The following is a 23,776-nucleotide window of genomic DNA, read 5'->3' as shown; positions in this document are numbered from 1 at the left end:
TACAGGCGCCCGCCACAACACCCAGCTATTTTTTTGTTGCAGTTTGGCCGGGGCTGGGTTTGAACCCGCCACCCTCTGCATATGGGGCCGGCACCCTACTCACTGAGCCACAGGTGCCGCCCAAGATTAAAAGTATTTTTTAAAAATATTTTTAAAATGTTGATAACATGGGTGGCGCCTGTGGCTCAGTGAGTGGGGCGCCGGCCCCATATACCAAGGGTGGCGAGTTCAAACCTGGCCCTGGCCAAACTGCAGCAAAAAATAGCTGGGTGTTGTGGTGGGCGTTTGGGGTCCAGCTACTCAGGAGGCTAAGGCAAGTAAATTGCCTAAGCCCAGGACTTGGAGGTTGCTGTGAGCTGTGACGCCAAAGCACTCTACTGAGAGTGTCAAAGAGACTCTGTCTCTTAAAAAAAAAATGTTGATAACAGTTTTAACTGTCCAAAAACTTGAAACAATCTAAATATCCTTCAGTGGGTAAATAGATAAACAAACGTGGCATATTCATATCATTCAACACCACTCAGTAAGAAAACAAAACTATTTACACATGTAACAATACTGATGAACTTCAAAGACATTATTTTGAGTGAAAGAAGTCAGTCTCAAAAGGTGGTGTACAATTCTATTTATGTGGCATTCTTCAAAGGACAAAATAATAGTGACTAACCATGCAAAGCAGTTGTTGCCTGGGTGTAGGAGTAGAGGGAGGGTGTGGCTATGGAGGTAGCATCTGGAAGTATTTTGGGAATTGTTCTGTATCCTGACTGTGCTGATGCTTATACAAATCAATATATATGTTCAACTCAATTTGGATGTAGCTTTCTTTCTCTTCTCTGGAAACAGGATTGGCAAAAAATATTGCAGAATTAATACCATTTCTTTCTGGAGAGAGAAAGCTGGTTCGATTGCAAGGTACAGTGTAAGTCCTGGTTAGAGAAACGGCTTCCCGGATGGTGGAGAGGTTTCTCAGGTCCAGAGGAGGTGGCCGTGGTTTCTTCTTTGGCTTGAGATCTCTATTCACTGGAGGAGGCTCCAGGTCTGCAGGAAGCTCAGGTAGAAGGCTTGTGATGTTTCCTGAGCTCATCGGGATGTAGTCATCAGGGCTGCAATGGGATCCAAGATCAGAGGCAGTGGCCTGGGGGCTCATGGGCATGTAGCTGTCTTCAGCACTGGCTGACGCTGTGGAGTACATTGGGGAGAACTTGCATGGCAAATTTAAACTGAGCCTCTTGTCTTGGTGTCTTAAGGATTGGCCTTCTACATCAGCTTTCCAGGTTCTCACATTGTCTAAACCAGAGAGAGAGAGAGATTCTTCTTGGAACCAGGGTGCATTCTGCCTTCTTGCCGCTGCTGTGCCCACTCCACAGGAGCTGCTCCTCTTGGCACCGTTCTAAGAGATGGCTTGGCTTAGGGGGGCGGGGAGGTGGAGTGTTGGCCATGATGTCTAGTTCTTTTGCCCCACGTGGCAAGTAACCTTGGTTTTTATCTATCTGAATGGTGGGACTTAAGGATGTTTCCAGCAATGAAGAAGACAAGTGGTCCTTGGATGGTCCATTGATTTCTCTGCTCCAGATCAGGGCAGCCTGCAGCCTCATGGAAGGTTCCTCCTGAGATCCATTTCTATGGACTGAGGGGTGGAGCAAATGACCGGAGGGCAGCGACTGCAGGCAGTCAACAAAAACTTCATCAAAGGAAGTCTGTTCCAGAGAGCGGTCTGAGTTTGACCAGCTGTCACATCTAGTTGGTAGACTGGCATGGTGCAGTCTTCCAGTCTCACAGTTTGACAAAACCAGATAATCAGGAAGGAAGAGAAGCTCTGATTCACTTCTGGTTTCCTCAGTGGCTACAGGATTAGTGTGTGGATCATCTCTTGGCAAGGAGGAGCTGGCAGCATGGGCAGGAGATGGCTGGAGGGAGGAGGGCATGTGAGAGAGGTTCTCCATGGAATCTGCTGCACCATCCTCTAGGTGGCCAAGGTTGCAGACCTGACTGATGCAGTGCACCCACACGTGCATTTCTTCCTCAGTCTTGGCAACCAGATAGAATGTACAGGAAGTGGTCTTGACGATGAACACAAAATTATTTTGAAATTCCTTCCAAACAAAGCCGGGTCCCACATGCTTTCATACAGCACACTCACTGAGGTCTATTACCTGGGTAGGCTTGCTCGAGCGCTTGTTTCTGTAGTACTCCAAGACATCAGGGTTACCACTCATGCGGCCCCACCGGAGGACAAACCAATGCTTGCGCCAGGCCTGGGCATTGTGGTGGGTGCCTGTAGCTCCAGCTATGTAGGAGGCTGAGACAGTTTGAGATAGCTGTGAGCTATGATGCTATGACACTACCGAGGTCAACAAAGTGAGACTCTCTTCCAACATTTTGTATGTAGCTATTGATCTGGCCAATGATAAACTGGTGTCCTGAAGATTCCACCATATTGGTAGTTGGGATGTAACACCTTTGGCGTGCTAGCCTACAGAATCTGCAACAAACTTGTCTTTTAAAATTTGTTCTTTAAGCCTGAAGTGATTCATGAGTGTCCCTAATGTACAATCAGACCTCAGGATTGGAAACACCAGGATAGCGTTTGTCTTCACTTTTGTCTTGTTAGGAGCTTTTCTCTTGGAGTACAGGAAGACTCTACGAGAATTTAATGGTAAAACTTTGTGTGGTGTGGTGCTTAACTTCATTGTCCACTGCAGTTAAAGCTCTGGGATAAGCTTCTCAGTCTAGGCATCACCTATACATGAAGCTCCATTCCAGCATCTGTACCAATAATTCATCTGATTTAAAATTATATTCTTCCCTGTTGAGTCAAGAACCTTCAAATAGTGCTGGGCACAGTGGCTCACACCTGTAATCCCAGCACTCTGGGAGGCAGAGGTGATGGATTGCTTGAGCTCAGGAGTTTGAGGCCAGCCAGAGTAAGAGCAAAACCTTGTCTCTACTAAAAATAGAAAAACTGGCCAGACATTGTAGGCCTGTAGTCCCTGAGAGGTTACCAAGCCAAAGATGAAAGATTATTCCGAGGCACGCAAGACAAAGGAAAATGGAGGCCTGCTTTGTGCAATTAAAATGGCTTTATTCCACCTGGGGTGCAGGTGAGGTTAGATTTCCAACTGGGAAGAAATCCACAAGTCTAGTTTTCTTTTCTTGCCTGTGCCTTTTTTATCCTCTACCTGTTTTTAAAATCTCTTTATTTTTTTTAAATGTTTCTCTGTGTCTCCTGAGCTGAAGGAATCCTCCCATCTCAGCCTCCCAGAGTAGTAGGTGTTGAAGCACTGTGCTTGGCCACTTGTTTTTTTGTTTTATGTCTCTCTCTTCTTGTGTGTTTGGAAACTGAAATAAACATTAGTGGAAAAAGACGTGTGTGTAGAAGAAATTCCTGAACTTATAACAATCCTATTTTTTTTAATGAATTATTTTTTTATTGTTAAATCATAGCTGTGTACATTAGTGCAATCAAGGGGTACAATGTGCTGGTTTCATATACAATCTGAAATATACTCATCAAACTGTTCAACATAGCCTTCATGGCATTTTCTTAGTTATTGTATGTAGGCATTTGTATTCTGCATTTAGTAAGTTTCCCCTGTACCTATTCTAAGATGCACTGTAGGAGTGACCTCCCTCCGTCCTAACCCCCTCCCTTCCCCTTCCTTGGCCCTTTCCCCGTAGTCTTGTGATATAGTTGGGTTATAGCCTTCATGTGAAAGCTATAATTTAGCTTCATAGTAGAACTGAGTAGATTGTATACTTTTTCTTCCATTCCTGAGATACTTTGCTAACAAGAATATGTTCCAGCTCCATCCATGTAAACATGAAAGAGGAAAAGTCTCCATCTTTCTTTAAGGCTGCATACTATTCCATGGTATACATGTATCACAATTTGCTAGTCCATTCGTGGGTCGATGGGCACTTGGGCTTCTTCCATGACTTAGCAATTATGAATTGGGCTGCAATAAACATTCTGGAACAATCCTATTTTTAAGTGAAAATAATATAATTAAAATGTGTATAAGGTTCTTACTAAATTTGAACATAGACTTATATCCATTCTTTCTTGAAATTACAGTAACATTATGCTAAAAATATGAAAAAATGATAAACCCATCAAAAACATATTATACACGTGTGTGTACATATATACACACACACAGACAGGCTGTCCATAAATGTTTGAAAGTTTGAAAATGAACAGTTTTGGGCAGCGCCTGTGGTTGAGTGAGTAGGGCGCCGGCCCTATATACTGAGGGTGGTGGGTTCAAACCCAGCCCTGGCCAAACTGCAACAAAAAATAGCTGGGTGTTGTGGCGGGTGCCTGTAGTCCCAGCTACTTGGGAGGCTGAGGCAAGAGAATCGCCTAAGCTCAGGAGTTGGAGATTGCTTTGAGCTGTGATGCCACGGGACTCTACTAACTATGACAAAGTAAGACTCTGTCTCCCCCCCGCCCCCCACAAAAAAAGAAAATGAATAGTTTTCAGCTGGGCACAGTTTCTGATGCCTGTAATCCCAGCATTTTTGGAGGCTGAGGCAGGAGGATCACTTGAGGCCAGTAGTTGAAGACCAGTCTGGACAGCATATTGAGACTCTGTCTCTACAAAATTCAAAATCAGCCAGGTGAGATGGCCTGTAGCTCTAGCTATTCAGGAGGCTGAGGCAGGAAGAGGATTGATTAAGCCTATGAGTTTGAAGCTGTAGCAAGGTATGATTAGGCCACTGCATTCCAGCCTGGGTGACAGAGCAAGACCTTGTCTCAAAAAACAAACCAAAACAAAAACTTAAATAATTTTCACCCAGAATCTTTAACTTATGTTACCAAAAAACTGCCTCTTTGTCTATCAGCAAGATAGAAGTGGTTTACCTTCTAAAGACATTAAACTAGATAGGATGCAGATACCACGTACCCACAAGGTTGATGCATCTTAAAACACCACAAAGAAATGAAGATTTCCATGCTGAATAGTGGACCTCAGTCCTCTTCCGCAAATCAGCTTACAGAACACAGACCAGATAGGAACCAGTGTCATCCAGGAAACTGACCCAACAGTAAAGACCTGCAATCACTCAGTTACCCTGTGGTAAGACTTGCAGTTAACAATTACGGACAGAGTTTTTACTCAGCTTTTCATTGCTTAACTCTTTAGTCTGAACAAGGTGGCCAAAGTTTACTGAACAATTGAGAAAAATCTCTAACATGAAATAAGGAGGCCAAGTTAACAAAACCGGAGACATCAAATTAATAAATAATAGGAAGGAAGGAGGAAGGGGGAAGTAGAGAAGAAATGTGGGGTTGGGAGAGAAGTAAGCAAAGAAAGGGTAGTAAATTCCCCACAAAGTAGAATAAAATGTTTAAAAAAAAGTAGAAAAACTTTAGAAGAAGAAAAAAAAGAAAAACTTTAGAAGAGTTCTTCAATTCAGGAGATCTAACTAAAAGGAATTCCAAAAAGGAAAAAAGGGTGGCACCTGTAGCTCAAGCAGCTAAGGTGCCAGCCACATACACCAGAGCTGGTGGCTTTGAATCTGGCCCAGGCCTGCCAAACAATGACAACTACAACCGAAAAATAGCCGGGTGCCTGTAGTCCCAGCTACTTGGAAGGCTGATGCAAGAGAATCACTTAAGCCCAGGAGTTAGAGGTTGCTGTGCGCTGTGATGCCATGGCACTGTACCCAGGGCAATAGCTTGAGATGCTGTCTCAAAAAAAAAAAAGAAAAAAAATTATACAAAAGAAATTCAACTTGTTTCTGGCAACGTAGTAGACTAAACAATTGGAAAACTTCCACCTTAACAAAACATCTCGAAGTATTGGATAAAGTAAATATTCTTTCAAATAAAGAATTTTTTTCTTTTTTTTTTTATTGTTGGGGATTCGTTGAGGGTACAATAAGCCAGGTTACATTGATTGCAGTTGTTAGGCAAGGTCCCTCTTGCAATCATGTCAAATAAAGAATTTTTTAACTCACAAAAATAAAGTTTTCAGCCACCCTGGAGGAATTTGTTAATATGAATAATAATCAAGACTTTTGGGTTTTAATGGCCTTAAAGTGACAAGAGATAAGGCCTTGGGAACTACAGGAAGTGAAGAGTTGGAACTGGGGGTCCCACCACCCTTACACATTCTTAGTGAAATGATCAAGGACGGGGGGAAAAAAAATCAAACAAGAGGCTTACGAAGTAACATCGCCATCTTCTGGCTTTCAAAAAAACTGCATTGCTTCTGTAATTCAATCTGACACCCCACTAGTAGTAACTTGCATTTTTTGGTTTTTTTTTGAGACAGCGTCTCCTTTGTTGCCCTGGTTGGAGTGCTGTGGTGTCATAACTCACAGCAACCTCACATTCTTGGGCTTAAACGAGTCTCTTCCCTCAACCTCCCAAGTATCTGGGACTATAGGCGCCAGCCACAACGCCCAGCTATTTTTTGATTGGAGTTGTCATTGTTGTTTGGCAGGCTCAGGCTAGATTTGAACCCCCTAGCTCCAGTGTATGTGGCTGGCACACTAGCCGCTGATCTACAGGTGCCGAGCCATAACTTGCATTTTTGACTTAGATTTAATAGGTTTGGTCTTTGGTCTTAGATTTAGTTGTTCTCTGACCTACTGTAGAAACATACTTTTTTGGACATAGAATTTGATTATAGGCCAAGTGTGGTGGCTCACACCTGTACTCCTAGTGCACTGGGAGGCCGAGGTGGGTGGATTGCTTGAGCTCACGAGATTGAGACCAGTCTGAGCAAAAAGTGAGACTCCCCCCATCTCTACTAAAAATAGAAAAATTGGGGCGGCGCCTGTGGCTCAGTCCATAGGGCGCCAGCCCCATATACCGAGGGTAGCGGGTTCAAACCTGGCCCCGGCCAAACTGCAACCAAAAAAAAAATAGCCGGGCGTTGTGGCGGGCGCCTGTAGTCCCAGCTACTCGGGAGGCTGAGGCAAGAGAATCGCTTAAGCCCAGGAGTTGGAGGTTGCTGTGAGCTATGTGAGGCCACTGCACTCTACCGAGGGCCATAAAGTGAGACTGTCTCTACAAAAAAAAAAAAAAAAAAATAGAAAAATTGAGGCAAGAGGTTCGCTTGAGCCCAAAAGTTGGAGGTTGCTGTGAGCTGGGACTCCACAGTACTCTACTCAGGGCAACAGCTTGAGACTCTATCTAAAAAAAAATTTTTTTTTGATTACAATATAATATAATAATTATAAGTCTTTTCATGTTCTTTAAGGATTATTCTATCTAAAATATTAAAACTATACCCTGTTTCTGTAGCTCAGATAGTTATTCTGACTTATATTAATAAAATGGCTTACGCTATATTCCTATACCTAGAAAACCCCGTAGATTGCACTGAGAGATTCCTAGAATTAATAAATACAGCATAGTCTCAGGGTACAAAATCAATGTATGCAAATCAGTAGCATTCCTATATAGCAGTAACAGTCAAGCTGAGAGTCAAAGATTCAGTACTATACACAGTGGCTACAAAAACACTCCTAGGAATATACATAACCAAGGAAGTGAAAGATCTTTACAAAAAGAACTATGAAACACCACGAAAGGAAATTGCAGATGATACAAACAAATGGAAAAACATACCACATGCATGGATTGGTAGAATTAACATTGTCGAAATTTCCATACTACCACAAGTGATTTATAGATTCAGTGTAATCCCCACCAAAATAGTAATGTCATATTTCACAGATCTAGAAAGAATTCTACACTTACATTGAAACCCGGAAAGAGCCCAAATAGCCAGGGAGGTGTTTTTTTCTTTCTTTTTTTTTGAGACCGTGTCTCAAGCCGTTGCCCTGGGTAGAGTGCTGTGGCGTGACAACTCACAGCAACCTCAGACTCTGGGCTTAAGCGATTCTCTTGCCTTGGCCTCCCAAGTAGCTAGGACTACAGGCACCCGCCACAATGCCTGGCTATTTTTTTTTTTTTTTTTTTTGTAGTTGTCGTTGTTTGGCAGGCCCAGGCTGGATTTGAACCCGCTAGGTCTGGTGTATGTGGCTGGCGCCCTAGCTGCTGAGCCAGTCAAGAAAGTCTTAAGCAAAAGGAACAAATTTGGAGGAATTACTTTACCAGACTTCAAACTATACCTTAAGTCTACACAAAAATAGAGACATAGACCAATGGAATAGAATAGAAAATTCAGATATAAAACCATCCACATATAGCCAATTGATCTTTGACAAAGCAGACAAAAATATACACTGGAGAAAAAAATCCCTATTTAGAGTGGTACTGGGAAAATTGGATAGCCACATACAGAAGAATGATCTACATCTCTTCACCACTCACAAAAATTAATTCAACATGGATAAATGACTTAAATGTAAGCCATGAAACCATAAGAATTCTAGAGGAATGACTGGGCATGGTGGCTCATACCTGTAATCCTAGCACTCTGGGAGGCTGAGGCAGGTGGATTGCTTGAGCTCATGAGGTGGAGACCAGCCTGAGCAAGAGCAAGACCCTGTCTCTAAAAAAACAGCTGGGTGTTGTGGGTGCCTGTTGTCCCAGCTACTCAGGAGGCTGAGACAAGTGGATCACTTGAGCCTAAGAGTTTGAGGTTGCTGTGAGCTATGCATAGCACTCTACAAGGACAAAGTAAGACTCCGTCTCAAAAACAAACAAAAAAAGCTATAAGAAAATGTTGGGGGGCGGCGCCTATGGCTCAGTCAGTAGGGCGCCGGCCCCATATGCCGAGGGTGACGGGTTCAAGCCTGGCCCCGGCCAAACTGCAACCAAAAAATAGCTGGGCATTGTGGCGGGTGCCTGTAGTCCCAGCTGCTCGGGAGGCTGAGGCAAGAGGATCGCCTTAAGCCCAGGAGTTGGAGGTTGCTGTGAGCTCTGTGAGGCCACGGCACTCTACTGAGGGCCATAAAGTGAGACTCTGTCCTACAGAAAAAAAAAAGAAAGAAAATGTTGGAAAAACTCTTCTAGATACTGGTCTAGGCAAAGAATTTATGGAAAAAACCCCAGTGGCAATCACAGCAACAGCAAAAATAAATGAATGAGACTTGATTGAATTTTTTAAAACTTCTGTGCAGACAAGGAAATAATCAACAGAGCAAATAGGCAACTTACAGAATGGGAGAAAATATTCACAAGCTGTATGTCTGATAGAAGGCTAATAACCAGAATGTACAAAGAACTCAAGCAAATCAGCAAGAAAAAAAATTAAATAATCCCATCAAAAACAGGGCAAAAGACATGAACAGAAGCTTTTCTTTTCTTTTTTCCTTTTTAAAAAAATTATTAAATCATAGCTGTGTACATTAATGCAATCATGGGGTACAGTGTGCTGGTTTTATATATACTTTTTTTTTTTTTTGAGATGGAGTCTCAAGCTGTCACCCTGGGTAGAGTGCCCTGGCATCACAGCTCACAGCAACCTCCAACTCTTGGGTTTAAGCCATTCTCTTGCCTCAGCTTCCCAAGTAGCTGGGACTATAGGTGCCCACCACAATGCTGGGCTTTTTTTTGGTTCTAGTTCTCATTGTTGTTTGGTGGGCCCGGGCTGGATTTGAACCCACCAGCTCTGGTGTATGTGGCTAGCGCACTAGCCAACAGAAGCTTTTCAAAAGAAGATAGTCCGGGAGTGGTGGGTCATGCCTATAATCCTAGCACTCTGGGAGGCCAAAGCAGGAGGATCCCTTGAGCTCAGGAGTTTGAGACCAGCTTGAGCATGAGAGAGACCCTGTCTCTGCTAAAAATGGAAAAATTAGCCAGGTTTTGTGGTGGGTTTTTGTATTCTCAGCTAATTGGAAAGATGAGGCAAGAGGATCACTTGAACCCTGGAGTTTGATATTGCTGTGAGCTAGGATGATGCTACTCCACTCTCTCCAGGGCAACAAAGCAAGATCTTATCTTTAAAAAAAAAAAGAAAGAAAAAGAAATGGTGGCTCACAGCTGTAATCCTAACACTCTAGCAGGCCAAGTCCTGTGGATCCCTTGAGCATAGGAGTTTGAGATCAGCCTGAGCAAAGCATGAGACCCTGTCTCTACTAAAAGTAGAAAAATTAGCTGGGCATTGTGGTGGGCGTCTGTAGTCCCAGCTACTTGGGAGGCTGAGGCAGGAGGATTGATTGAACCCAGAAATTTGAGGTTGCTATGAGCTAGGCTGAGGCCATAGCACTCTAGAGTGGGCAACAGAGCAAGACTCTTAAAAAAGAAGAAAAAAAAAAACTCAAAATGCATATATCATTAGATAAAGCAATTCCACATGTGGAATTACATATGTACAAGGTTATTCATCGAACCAGTGTTCATAATAGGAAGAGATTAGAAGCCCAAATTTCAATAAGAGGGGATTGGTTAAATAATGTTATGTAACAACAGTTTAGGCAGTTGTAAAGAAAATGAAGATGTTCTCTTTGTACTGATAGGGCAGAATCTCAAAACTGTATCACTGGTTCACACCTGTCATCCAGCACTTTGGAAAGCTAAGGGTGGAGGATCCCTCAAGGCAAGGAGCTCAAGCTGTCTTCCGCCCCGGCCTCCATAGTAGCTGGTACTGCAGGTGCTCACCACCATGCCCAGCTCGTTCTCTTATTTTTTTGTACAAACTAGGTCTCCCTGTGTTGTCCAGGCTAATCTCAAACTCCTGGCCTTAAGCAATTCTCCAACCTCAGGTTCCCAAACTGCTGGGATTACAGGCGTGAACCACCATGCCCAGTCCCTCTTCCTTTTTTGTTTTAACTAATGAACACATATGCAATGCTGGTTCCAAAAGACTTTTTGTTCATGTTTTGAAAATGACACTTGAAATACTATGTAGCATACTGATATTTGAGGTGTGGGAATGTGTCAAATGTTTATATGTCTTTTCATTTTCTGCTGCCAAGTCATTAAATGGGGATATCATGTTATTGAAGGATGAAAATAAATGAAATATGAGTAATTCATTGAACAAATATTTCCTGAACTCCAGCCATTCGGAAGACACTAGCTATATGATAGTGAACAAAGTGAACAAGGTTCCTGCTCCTGGAATTTACTTCAGTTTGATAGAATAGACCACAATCTGATAGTCACACAAATAAATATATAATGACAACCTCATGTGTTCTATGAAAGGAGACAATAGGAGAACAATTAAGTGGAGACCTCTGACCTTGTAGTGGAAAGGAGAAGTGATATCCCAGAGACAGTGATATTTGAGAAGATATCTGAAGGAATAGGAGTTTACTGGGTGAAGATTCCAGGCAGAAAGAACACTATGTCAGAGGCTCTGAGGCAGAGCCTGTTTTTGAGCATTTGATGGAGGTCAGTGGAACTAGACCAGAGAAGTTCTGGGAAAGTGGTTCAATAGAGGCAGAGACTACATTATCTCACTAGATCACATTAAGAATTTGAGTCAGGATGGGCGGAGGGAGGGTGATTGGTGGGATCACACCTACGGTGCATCTTACAAGAGTACACGTGAAACATGCTCGGTGTGGAGTGTGGATGTCTTGGCGCAATAACTAGGAAAATACCAGGAAGGCTATGTTACCCAGTGGGATGAAAATATGTCAGGTGGTATATAAAACCAGTGTATGGTGCCCCATGATTGCATTAATGTACACAGCTATGATTTAATAAGAAGAAGAAGAAAAAAAGAATTTGAGTGATGGCTTGGTGCCTGTGGCTCAAGCGGCTAAGGGGCCAGCCACATACACCTGAGTTGGTGGGTTCGAATCCAGCCCGGGCTTGCCAAACAACAACGACGACTGCAACCAAAAAATAGCCGGGCATTGTGGCCGGTGCCTGTAGCCCCAGCTACTTGGGAGGCGGAGGCAGGAGAATGTCTTGAGCCTGGGAGTTGGAGGTTGCTGTGAGCTGTGATGCCACTGCACTCTACCAAGGGTGACAGCTTAAGGCTCTGTCTCAAAAAACAAAAACAAACAAAAAAAAAGAATTTGAGTCGTAAAAATGTGATTATTGGGCGGCGCCTGTGGTTCAGTGGGTAGGGCTCTGGCCCCATATACTGAGGGTGGAGGGTTCAAACCCAGCCCTGGCCAAACTGCAACAAAAAATAGCCGAGTGTTGTGGCAGGCGCCTGTGGTCCCAGCTGCTTGGGAGGCTGAAGCAAGAGAATTGCCTAAGCCCAAAAGCTGGAGGTTCCTGTGAGCTGTGACTCTACGGCACTCTACCAAGGGCAATAAAATGAGACTCTGTCTTTAAAAAAAAAAAAAAAAGTGATTACTATCACCAATGTAGAAAACTTAATGAAATCTACATGTCCATCAGCAAGGGCTAGTGAAATAAAGTACGTATATTGTTGTAAAAGAAAATTATGCAACTAAAAAAAAAAAAGGATACAGATATTTACTACTGTTGAAGTCCAAATAAAGAAATGAGGTCAGGCGTTGGTGGCTCACACCTGTAATCCTAGTACTCTGGAAGGCCGAGGTGAGAGGATTATTGAGCTCAGGAGTTAAAGGATGAGCAAGAGCAAGACTTCATCTCTACTAAAAATAAAAACACTAGCTTGGCATCATGGTGATTGCCTGTAGTGCCAGGTACTTGGGAGGCTGAGGCAGGAGGATCTCTTGAGCCTAAGAGTTTGAGGTTGCTTTGAGCTATGATGATGCCGCAGCATTCTACCCAGGGTGACAGAATGAGACCCTGTCTCAAAAAACCAAACCAAAACAAACAAACAAAAAAACAGATGAATCTCGGAGATGAAAACATTTTATTTGGGAAGCAAGAACTGCAGTTGAAGGAATGCATGCAGCCTGGGTAGTCTTCAGTATATGCCTCTGAAGAATCAAAAGAAGGTTAGAGGTTTTAGAAAAAAGGAACAGTTACTTGCTGCTCTTCAGGGAATTTTGTGGGCGCTAGGTTTTGGTGAGCTGACTATCTCTGATTGGTGAGTGAAGGTGTTGGATAAAGCTAGAGTTGCAGATAAAACAACTGGTGATGTCAGTAGGCAGGCTTGCAGAGAATTACATTTTTTGGAGCAATGTTATGTATCTTGAATACTTTCCACCCTGACTTTTTTTTTTTTTTTTCTGAGAAATTAGAGTTTATTTATTTATTTATTTTTTTTTTGCAGTTTTTGGCCAGGACTGGGTTTGGACCCATCACCTCCGGCGTATTGGGCTGGCGCCCTGACTTCTAAACTCTGTTATAGTTGGGTATGACAAGAATGACCCAATTCATATGATCAACTTTCACACTATCTACCCAAAAAATAAAGAAAATTTCATTGTAGTACTGAAAATTTTTTTTAAATTAAAAATGGGGAAACCTTGTATGTCACATAGAAGGATTCTTTTGAGATAGTAAATTTTGCACATACATACATATATATTTATTGTTACAATAAATCTAGGGAAAAAGATAACTTACTATACCAAAAGAATCCTTTAAAATTTCATATAGGCTGTGATTAATATATGACATACAGAGTTTTGTGATAATATTTTGAGGATATACTTATTGTATGTCAAGTAATATATATCTGGTAAAGTATATTTTGTAACAGTTAAGAACATTTTTTCAGTGTGAGATCCTGGCAATTCCATTTATGCAGTTGGTTACGTAAGTATTACTACTAGGGAATTGTAATACTTCAACTCTATACTATAAACTATTTTTTTCATCTGTAACATGAGAATGGTAATAGTATTTACCTGGTAGAATTGTGAAGCACTTCAAAAAGTGGGTAGATATGCTGAACACCTAGGAAAAAGTTACTATCTCTTTTTATGAAATAAAGCTTCTAATTAATACCACATACCAAAAGTTTGAGTGCAGAGAGAATACTGAAGGAAATGCCAAAAAGTTATTGTAGTTGCCTCTGACAGGTGGGGTTATGGTTGATATTTATTTCTTACTTTATTGTTTTGTGGATTTTCTAACCATTGATTCATGAGCATGTACTTAAAATTAGTAATATCTGCCATTTAAATTTGCTACCTTTTGTACAATTTAATTTTTAGTAGCGTCTTTTATGGTGGGGTTAGAAAATCTATAAACCCTGATTCAAGTTATGCTACTGCTTGATTCTACAAATGTATCCGTGATTGTTTTTGTTTTCTTCCGTACATTTTGATTAATATACCATTTAAAAAGGCTTTGTGGCCAGAGCAGCTAAATTATAATTGGGCTGGAAAAGAACTTGCATTTTGAGACCATCTGTGGGAGTTTTCATTGTCTGAAACTGACAAGGGTTCATGGCAGATGGTGAGGTCAAAAGATTGACTTTTTGAGCTTGACATAATGTGTTCATGAAGCTGGAAGAAGAAATCCAACTTATTTTTTTTACTACCAGAAGTTTGGTGGCAGGAAAAAGTGTGCAGTTGTTGAGTCTGGATAAAACATAATGCCTCAGTGCACATGACTGGCTCAGCTCTGAGGATTACTAGCACTGCCAGAGATGGCAGCCTCTTGCAACATTTGGTGCCAGTTAATTGACTTTCTAGACACTTTTGAAGGTTCAAGTCATGTAATGCAAATATTTTTTAGGTTAAATACAATGTCAAAGACAAAAACTTGAAAAATATTAATACTTAAGAAATGTATCTTTTTTAATTAAAAGGGTATAAAGTATCATTCAAAGTCAAGATAGCAAACTTTTAATTGAATGAAGTCTCAATCACAATTCCATTTGTTTTGTTTGCCTTAATTCCATTTCATTTCATTATAATTACATTGGAAGGCTTAGTGATTACAGCCTCATTTGCCAGGCTGTCTCCAGTGCTGCATTAGCGCCTTGCACAGAGTGGCTGTTCAGTATTTGCTGGATGAATAATGGATGAATGAATGAATTTACTGCCTATTCTTAATTTTAGAAGAGTTTTTCTTAACTATAATTAAACATTTTTTTTCTGTTCTAAAATTGGATTTATATTGCAATATTTTTCACTTCTATTAATACTATGTGTGAATTATGTATTATTTATTTTGGAGGAGGAAGCCTCAATTTGTCATGAGAGACCAGTGAACCGATTTTTTTGCTCTAACATGGAGTGCTTACTGTGAGCTAGCCATTGTCCTAGTAATTTTACATGTGTTAAGTCATTTAATTAAGTAGACTGTACTGTTACTACTTTGCAATTGAAGAAATTGAGGCACAGAGTGGGTAAGGTAAATTTGCTCAAGAATTGGTGTATTTTGGCTCCATTCCAAACATTTATTATTTAAATAGTGTGTGGGGGGTAGGGGGAAGGGTCTCATTCTGTTGTCCAGGCTGGAATGTAGTGACAATTGCAGTCTGGAACTCTTGGGCTCAAGTGATCCTTCTGCCTTAGCCTAAGTAGCTGGGACTATAGGTGGGGGCTGCCATGCCCAGCCAAGTTCTTTTTATGTTTTATTTTTAAATTTTTTGGGGGAAGTCTTCTGGTGAGGACCAGAAAATCTGCTAGACAAATTCTAAAAGAGTTGTAATGCTAAGTTTTTAAAACTTTTTGTAGAAGTGAGTTCTTAGTATGTCGTGTAGGCTGGTCTTAAATTTCTGCCTTAGGTGATCATGCCACTGTCTCCCAAAGTGCCAGGATTACATACGTGAGTCTGCATCCTGCCCAAACATGTATTATTTAGGTAACATTTAAAGATTCCAGTTTGTTGGGCGGTGCCTGTGGCTCAAGGAGTAGGGCGCCGGTCCCATATGCCAGAGGTGGCGGGTTCAAACCTAGCCCTGGCCAAAAACCAAAAAAAAAAAAAAAAAAGATTCCAGTTTGTTGTAAGGTCTGGTGAGGAGATACAAAGAGAATACTGAGCAAAATTGCACTTTGTTCTGTCAAGCTTATTAATGTGGCTAAGCAGTATTTTTATGCTAAAATAGTAAGTAACACTGTTAATTTCTTCTTGCGTGAATACCACAGAGCTCCTCAAATAGCTTTGAGCCTTTAGCAAATACAGTGTCATATTGAATACTAAATACGGAAATGAAGCAGTTGCACAGAGACAGGCAGGTCTGACCATTGCAACCACCCTATAGGCACAAAAAATAGGGAGAAGAGAAGAAAGGACACCTACTAGCTGAATCTGGCAGCTCCCTCCCATGACATCTGCTTATATTTCATTGACCAGAATCCCTTATCTGTTGTATGATTTGGGAGAAAGGCTGACAATGTAGTATCTTTAGTTGGGTACATTGCCATTTTCAACTTCTAAGGAGGAAGAGGAAAATGATGGTGGGTAGGCAATGGTTATCTGCCGTAGATACAGAAAAGGTTTCTAAAATTTAACAAGTTCAAAGCATACTTTGGATGGAAAAGATTTCATCTGTTTTTTGTTATAGCTGTTTTTCAGTAGGTTACAAGGTAATCATAAAATGTTTAAAGTTGAACTTTTTTGTCTTTAAGAGTATTTAGGGGCTTTATATATAAATTGGAGGGCATTTGGCACATCGATGTGGCTGATATGAAGGTCTTCACTTTAACAAATTGTGTATAATTTACTCTTAATGTAATTCTGAAACATTCAGTATATCTATAATGAGAAATATTGCAAAAATGGGGCAAAGAACTCCCACATACCCTTTAGCCAGATTCACCACTTGTTAACATTTTGCCAGATATGCTTTATTATTTATTTTTTTTTTGCTGGGAGGCAGTTTTGGGGACAGCCGTAATATGCTTTACTGTTATCACTTTCTCTGTATATTCAGAGCATGTACTTATTTTATGAGTTGAGAATAGATTGCTGTGATCACACCCTTCTTCTCCTAAATATTTTTTTCTAGGAAAAAGGACACTTGACCTATAGAAAACCCCACAGTTCATTGATCAAATTCAGGAAATGTAATATTGAAGCAATACTATTACCCAGTCTGTGTACTTTAGCCCAGTAATGATCTTCACAGCAATTATTTTTTTTCTGGTCCAATGTTCAGACTAGTACCATGCATTGATTTAGTTTTATGTGTTTTTAGTCTTTTAAAATCTGGAATATTTCTCAGTCTTCCTTTGCCTTTCATGACACTAATGGTTGAAGAAGCCAGGCCATTATTTTGTAGAATGTCTTTCAATTTGGATTTCTCTTTCTTCATGATTATTTTAGATTTTGCATTTTGGGCAAAAATACCTCAAAAGTGATACTGTCTCCATCTCAGTGCCCTTGAAGAGACTCATAACGTTGGTTTGCCCCTTTATTATGAATCACTTGGTAACACCGAGCACTTGACTACAGTGATATGTGCTAGGTTTCTTCACTGGAAAATTTGAATTAATGTGTATTTTGTGGGGATTTTAAGACTGGAAATATCCTGTTTTTCACCACACTTTCACTGACTAGTTTTGCCATTAAAGATTCCTTCCTAGCCGGGCGTTGTGGTGGGCGCCTGTAGTCCCAGCTACTCGGGAGGCTGAGGCAAGAGAATCGCTTAAGCCCAGGAGTTGGAGGTTGCTGTGAGCTGGGTGAGGCCACGGCACTCTACTGAGGGCCATAAAGTGAGACTCTGTCTCTACAAAAAAAAAAAAAAAAAAAAGATTCCTTCCTTATCAGTTATTATGATGATTACAAAATGGAGGTTTTACTAACTGTATCATTCATTTATATTTATTAGTTGGCGTTCTGTGGCAAAGTACTACTTTCCCTGCTCCCCCATTATCTCCGATAATCCTGGATTATTATTTTAGTCAATGAGTCAAATAGTTACTGTCATAATTCAGTGGTCAGTGTCCCAAATTGTCCACTTCCAGTTGTAGGCCCTTTGAGATGGCTCCTGTGTCCTTTTGACATGTAATTTTTCGAGCCTTTCCTTATGTTAGCAGCAGTAAGATATTCTAGGTTTATCTTTGTGCTACATTTGCTGCCCTGCCTTGGAACCAGGCATTTCTCTTGTTTCTTTCAAGTGCATTACCTAAAGCAACATAGTTTAATACTATTTCAAAGCCTAGGCTCCATCACTTGTGAGCTGAGTTGACCTGGCTAAATTACTTAACTTCTCTACACCTCAGTTTTTATCTGGAAAATGGAGATTAAATTGGTACATATCTTACGGTTTTGTTCTGAGGATTAATTTAGACGATTCACTTAGAAAGCTGTGCACGTTAAATAGTAAGTATGATATAAAATTTGCCTATTATTATTATTACATTACTATTTCCTTTTTTTCCCTTCAACAGGATGTTCTTTTAAAGAATTATTGAAGACGAAGTATTTTTTGTTTTTGCTTTTGTTTTTTATTAGTTTTTTTAATGGCTTTACAGAATTTTAAATAGAATACAGTTTGACATGACGACAAAAAATGTAAGTATTTGTAAAGTTTTTTAATCTAAGTTTTTTTTAAAGTGAGCTGTACTTCTGCATATTTTCTCAACTTTTGGTTAAACAAATTTAATTTACTGGCATGGATTTTATAATTGTTTTTGCTTATGTAGAGTATTGAATATAGAACTCTAATGGGCATGGTAGCATTCTTGTAAATTGTACCACGTTGATCCCTCTCAACAGCTGCAAAATTCTATCTCCAGAAAGTGTCCCCGTCTCTTTTGGGTACTGTAATGAATTTATTTTGGTACTAGCTGGAAGGTTACTTGGCCTTATTGAGTAAATCACTATTTTCTTTTTTTTTACCACCCTTGGTAAAGTGCCATGATGTCACAGGACTCACAGCAACCTCTAGCTCTTGGGCTTTTTTTTTTTGTGATTCTCCTGCCTCAACCTCCCGAGCAGCTGGGACTACAGGTGCCCACCACAACGCCCGGCTGTTTTTTGGTTGCAGTTCAGCCGGGGCTGGGTTTGAACCCGCCACCTCAGTATATGGGGCCGGCTCCCTACTCACTGAGCCACAGGCGCTACCCGTAAATCACTATTTTCTTTAGGCTCGATGCCTGTGGCTCAAGTGGCTAAGGCGTCATCCACATACACCTGAGCTGGTGGGTTTGAATCCAGCCTGGGCCTGCCAAACAACAATGATGGCTGCAACCAAAAAATAGCTGGGCGTTGTGGTGGGCACCGGTAGTCCCAGCTTCTTGGGAGGCGGAAGCAGGAGAATCGCTTGAGCCCAGGAATTGGAGGTTGCTATGAGCTGTGATGTCATGGCACTCTACCCAGGGTGACAGCTTGAGGCTCTGTCTCAAAAAAAAAAAAAAAATCACTATTTTCTTTGGCTTAATTTTTTCTTTTGTGTTTACTCAGGAAAAGTGTGTATGCTCAGATATTGTGCAGAAGAAGCTTGCTATGTTCCATTAGATGGTCCTAAAGAAACATTAGGCTTTAGATGTTTTAGAGAAATTATTCAATTATTTTTTTCCTCTGCTTAAGGCTGTCATTTTTTTTTCTTTTAGAGACAGTCTCACTTTATTGCCATTGGTAGAGTGCCGTGGCGTCACAGCTGACAGCAACTTCCAACTCCTGGGCTTAGGCGATTCTCTTGCCTCAGCCTCCCGAGTAGCTGGGACTACAGGTGTCCGCCACAGTGCCCAGCTATTTTTTGTTGCAGTTTGGCGAGGGCCAGGTTCAAACCCGCCACCCTTGGTATATGGGGCTGGTGCCCTACCCACTGAACCACAGGCGCCACCAAGGCTATCATTTATGAATCTACCTCCCTTCAAGTTATGTTTTTATTGTCATCTTGTATTAATGAATTTTTTCCAATTATGATGAAGAAATATGCCATTATACAAGCCTAAAAATTCTATCCTTGCTTGAGCTAGTTTGATTTGAGTTGCTACATTTGGAAACAAGAGTCTGGACTGATATACATTCAGTCTAGCCAGTGCTCCACAATGGGCCATCTAGGAAGAATAGCTGTGTTTGGTCTTGGGCATCACCAAACTTCCTTGTTTTTTTTTTTTGACTCTACCTTTAGGCAAGGTCATACAGATTCCTTCCTTCCCCTTCATGATGCCCCAGCCTTTGCCATTACCTTGGCCATTTATAACTCTAGCCTCTAGTCTGGAGGTCTCACCCCTCTCTGCTCCCTGAGCCCCATCTCTGAGCTCTGTTTCATGGATCTCTTGTGTGAGGGGGGTGTTTCCATGCCATCTCCAAGGCCTGTTCTCCTCAAACCCAAAGGAGCCCTTAGGCCTAGCTGGTGTCTCTGCCTTCCTCAAATGGGAGCCACACTGCAGAGGCTCCAAGAAAGCTTGTACACCCATGTAAAAAGGATCGCATTCATTTAATCCAATTTAACTACAGGAATAACAGTGTTGAAAAACAGACTTTAACAATCAATTCTACGATAAATTTTGCAGCAAATTGTGTCACTCTCAAATATTATGTCTACAGGAAATAACCTTATTCAGCTTTTTTTTTTTTTTTTTTTTTTTTTTGTAGAGACAGAGTCTCACTTTATCACCCTCAGTAGAGGGCTGTGGCATCACACAGCTCACAGCAACTTCCAACTCCTGGGCTTAGGCAAATCTCCTGCCTCAGCCTCCCTAGTAGCTGGGGCTATAGGTGTCTGCCACAATGCTCTGCTATTTTTTTGTTGCAATTTGGCTGGGGCTGGGTTTGAACCCATCACCCTCGGTATATGGGGCCAGCACCCTACCCACTGAGCCACAGGCACCGCCCTGATTATTTCTTTTTTTTTGAGACAGAGTCTCAAAACTGTTGCCCTGAGTAGAGTGCTGTGGTGTCACAGTTCACAGCAACCTCAAACTCTTGGGCTTAAGCAATTCTCTTGCCTGAGCCTCCCAAGTAACTGGGACAACAGGTGCCTACCACAATGCCCAGCTATTTTGTTGTTGTTGTTGTTATTGTTGTTTAGCAGGGCCGGGTTCAAACCCTCCAGCCCCCATGTATGTGGCTGGCTCCCTAACCATTGAGCTACAGGTGCCAAGCCTGTTTAGCTAATTGTTAACTCAGAAACTTTTTTATTAATTCAGATGGGCCAACATTTGAAAATGATACTCTGTTATGTGCAGATCACTCTACAGTTTCCCCTGCCTTTTTTTGATGAAGCTGACTAATGCTGTATAATGTTTTATTGTGCAATAAAATAATACTTACAAATGTACATAAATATAAACTATTAGTTGTGTTTTCATAAATATAAGTCATTAGCATAGCTATCAAACTCTTCTCCCACTTGAATAACAACAAAAAATTATGCCATTAAATTGACTGGGCGTGGTGCCTGTAATCCTTGTATTTTGGGAGGCCAAGGCAGAAGGATCACTTTAGGCCAGGAGTTTAAGACCACCCTGGGTAACATAGCAAAAGCCTGCCTCTATAAAAAGCCTGTGGCTCAGTGAGTAGGGCGCTGGCCCCGTATGCTGAGGGTGGTGGGTTCGAGCCCAACCCTGGCCAAACTGCAACAAAAAAATAGCCGGGTGTTGTGGCGCGTGCCTGTAGTCCCAGCTGCTTGGGAGGCTCAGGCAAGAGAATCGCGTAAGCCCAAGAGTTAGAGGTTGCTGTGAGCCGTGTAACGTCGTGGCACTCTATCCGAGGGCAGTACAGTGAGACTCTGTCTCTACGAAAAAAAATAAATAAATAAAAATAAAAACAAAAAATTAACCATGCATTGTGATGCATGTCTACTTGGGAGGCTGAGGTTGGAGGATTGCTTGAGCCCAGCATTTCAAGGCTCCAGTGAGCTATTGTCACAACACTGAATTCCAGCCTAGGTGGCAGAGCAAGTCTCTGTCTCAAAAAAAAAAAACCAAAAATAAAATAAATAGTACAACATAGACCTTTTCTCAATAGTAATAATAATAAATAAATAATATAACATATAGCAAAATAATTAATTATAACTGCTTTACTAGTCCCATATTGTTATGGAAGAATTTTGGGATTTAAACTAAAAGGGAATTTATTATAGAGATACTAGGATATGTCAAAGAATTCAAGAGTAGGAATTTAGTGAGACCTCAGAAACATACAGGCCCAGAAACTGGCACTGTTTGGTTTCCACTTCTCATCTCTGTCTCCTTGTTTCTCTGCACCTGCTTCACTTGTCTCTGCAGATTGTCTTCCTCAGTTCCCAACCCAGTGTGGTTGAATGTGGTTGAACGTGGCCCCATTCACTGAGCGTCTCCATCGACGTGTTAGGGAGCCAGCCTGTTCAGAGCAAGGTGTGAAGGAAGGGAGGAAGGCAGCCTAACAGATCCTGCCTGCCTCTGTCAGCTCCGATTTCAAACTCTTTGGAAATGATCTCTGGCACAGCTTGAGTCAAATTCAACCAAACCACTAGGGGTTTGGTTAGTTGTAAACAGGAGAAGCTAGTATCGTTCTATGTAAAAATGGGTGCTATGAGCCCAGCACAGTTTGTGAGCAGAGATGATAAAGGGCTTCTTGTGGGCAAACAAATACAATAGAACCTCCATAGTTGACCATCTCCCTGCATTGACCACCTCCTTATTAAGTTGATGTGATTTTCATAGACCAGACATGTATCACACATACTCAATAGCAGTTCCTTATGTTGACTAGTTTGTTCTAGTTGGTTGGTGGTCAACTTACAGAGGTTCTAAATATTGTCCATTATATGGCTGAAGAATAGCATTAACAACCAAACAAATCTTTGTTATAGTATCTGTTTTCTTTCCTTTTTCTTTTCTTTTCTTTTTTGAGATATAGTCTCATCTTTGTTGCCCTGGGTAGAGTGCCGTGGCATCATAGTGCAGAGCAACTTCAAACTCTTGGGCTTAAGCAATTCTCTTGCCTCAGCCTCCCAAGTAGCTTAGCAGAGACTACAGGTGCCCGCTACAATGCCTGGCTATTTTTAGAGACAGGGTCTCACTCTTGCTCAGCCTAGTCTCCAACCTGTGAGCTCAAACAATCCACCTGCCTTGGCTTCCCAGAGTGCTAGGATTACAGACGTGAGCCACTGCGCTTGACTCTTTCTTTTTTTTTTTTTGACGGATAATTTGTCACCCTAGGATAGAGTGCCATGGCATCATAGCTCACAACAACCTCAAACTCTTGGGCTCAAGTGACCTTACCTCAGCCTCTCAAGTAGATGGGACTACAGGTGCCTGCCACAACTGCCAGCTATTTTTAGAGATGGAGGTCTTGCTTTTGTTCAGGCTGGTCTCAAACTTCTGAGCTCAAGCAATCCACTTGCCTCCTAGAGTGCTAGGATTACAGGTGTGAGCCACCACACCCAGCCTAGTATCTGTTTTCTTGTTTTGAGTTATAATTCAGAAGCTTTCTTTTAACATGCATTAGTAGCTGTAAGCAGATACAAATTTTCCTTAATTATCGCTTAGGGACAGTCATCAGAATTTATTGAGTAATTAGGATTTTAGGGACAGGAAAGAAGTTAAAGGAGTTTTCTCAGTATTTTGCTTGTGTAACTGGGTAAATGCTGTGCTGTTTAATGAGAAGAGGAACCCTCAGGGAAGTGTAGGAACTTGTGACCAACTCAGAAAATCTGTTTTGAGCATCTTAAAGTTGAACCTAGAAACATTCAAGTGGAGATATTGGCTGAGTAGTGTGATAAGTGGCTCTGGAGCCCAAAGGAAACCTTGGGGCTGGAAGTGGAAATTTTGGAGTCATTTTATGTTAAAATTATTTTAAAACATTGGGACCATGACATTATATAGTGAGCGCATAGATAGAAAATATGAGGCTCATGGCCTGAGCACAGGGAGTCTCCAACATAAAGATGTAAAGAAAGGAAAATGACAAAGGGGACTCAAAGAATGGCCAGAAAGACGGGAAGAAAAATGTTGCCCTGACGATTTGGTAGCCAAGTGTAGAAATTATTTCAAGGAGGGAGTGATAATTGTGTTACATGCTACTGAGAAGTGAGTTATAGAACAGATTGCCTTATTAAACATACATCCAAATATTTACATTTTTAATTTCTGTTTCTCATTTTGCATTTCTCTTAGGAGAAGTTTTTTGTGACAAGCCAAATAAAAAAGTGATGTGTTCAATAAGCCCTCT

At 41.3% G+C, this 23,776-nt stretch overlaps 1 protein-coding gene, 1 non-coding gene and 1 pseudogene across 8 annotated transcripts in view; 1 reads left to right on the top strand and 2 right to left on the bottom strand.

The window, feature by feature from the left end:
- The window catches only part of TFDP2 (transcription factor Dp-2), a 189,761-nt gene that overhangs the window by 24,159 nt on the left and 141,826 nt on the right, over positions 1–23,776 (top strand). For 3 of the 7 annotated variants that reach the window (XM_053600757.1, XM_053600756.1, XM_053600765.1), the window contains exon 2: positions 18,058–18,181. The exons of 1 other annotated variant lie outside the window; for it this stretch is intronic. In XM_053600757.1, the coding sequence (XP_053456732.1) occupies positions 18,167–18,181 (15 nt within the window). In that variant the 5' untranslated portion in view covers positions 18,058–18,166. Of the gene's footprint in view, positions 1–18,057; positions 18,182–23,776 lie in introns of those variants that run through there. 3 more of the 7 variants (XM_053600762.1, XM_053600766.1, XM_053600761.1) reach the window with 1 other exon arrangement.
- LOC128591420 (GRB2-associated-binding protein 3-like) lies at positions 716–6,188 on the bottom strand (annotated as a pseudogene).
- On the bottom strand, positions 15,315–15,378 carry LOC128592981 (U7 small nuclear RNA). Its single transcript, XR_008382177.1, has one exon. It is a non-coding gene; the product is annotated as a U7 small nuclear RNA (small nuclear RNA).

The sequence above is a fragment of the Nycticebus coucang genome, chromosome 8, assembly GCF_027406575.1.
Source record: "Nycticebus coucang isolate mNycCou1 chromosome 8, mNycCou1.pri, whole genome shotgun sequence".
Taxonomy (NCBI): Eukaryota; Metazoa; Chordata; class Mammalia; order Primates; family Lorisidae; genus Nycticebus; species Nycticebus coucang.
This window is presented reverse-complemented; position numbering and strand designations above follow the sequence as displayed.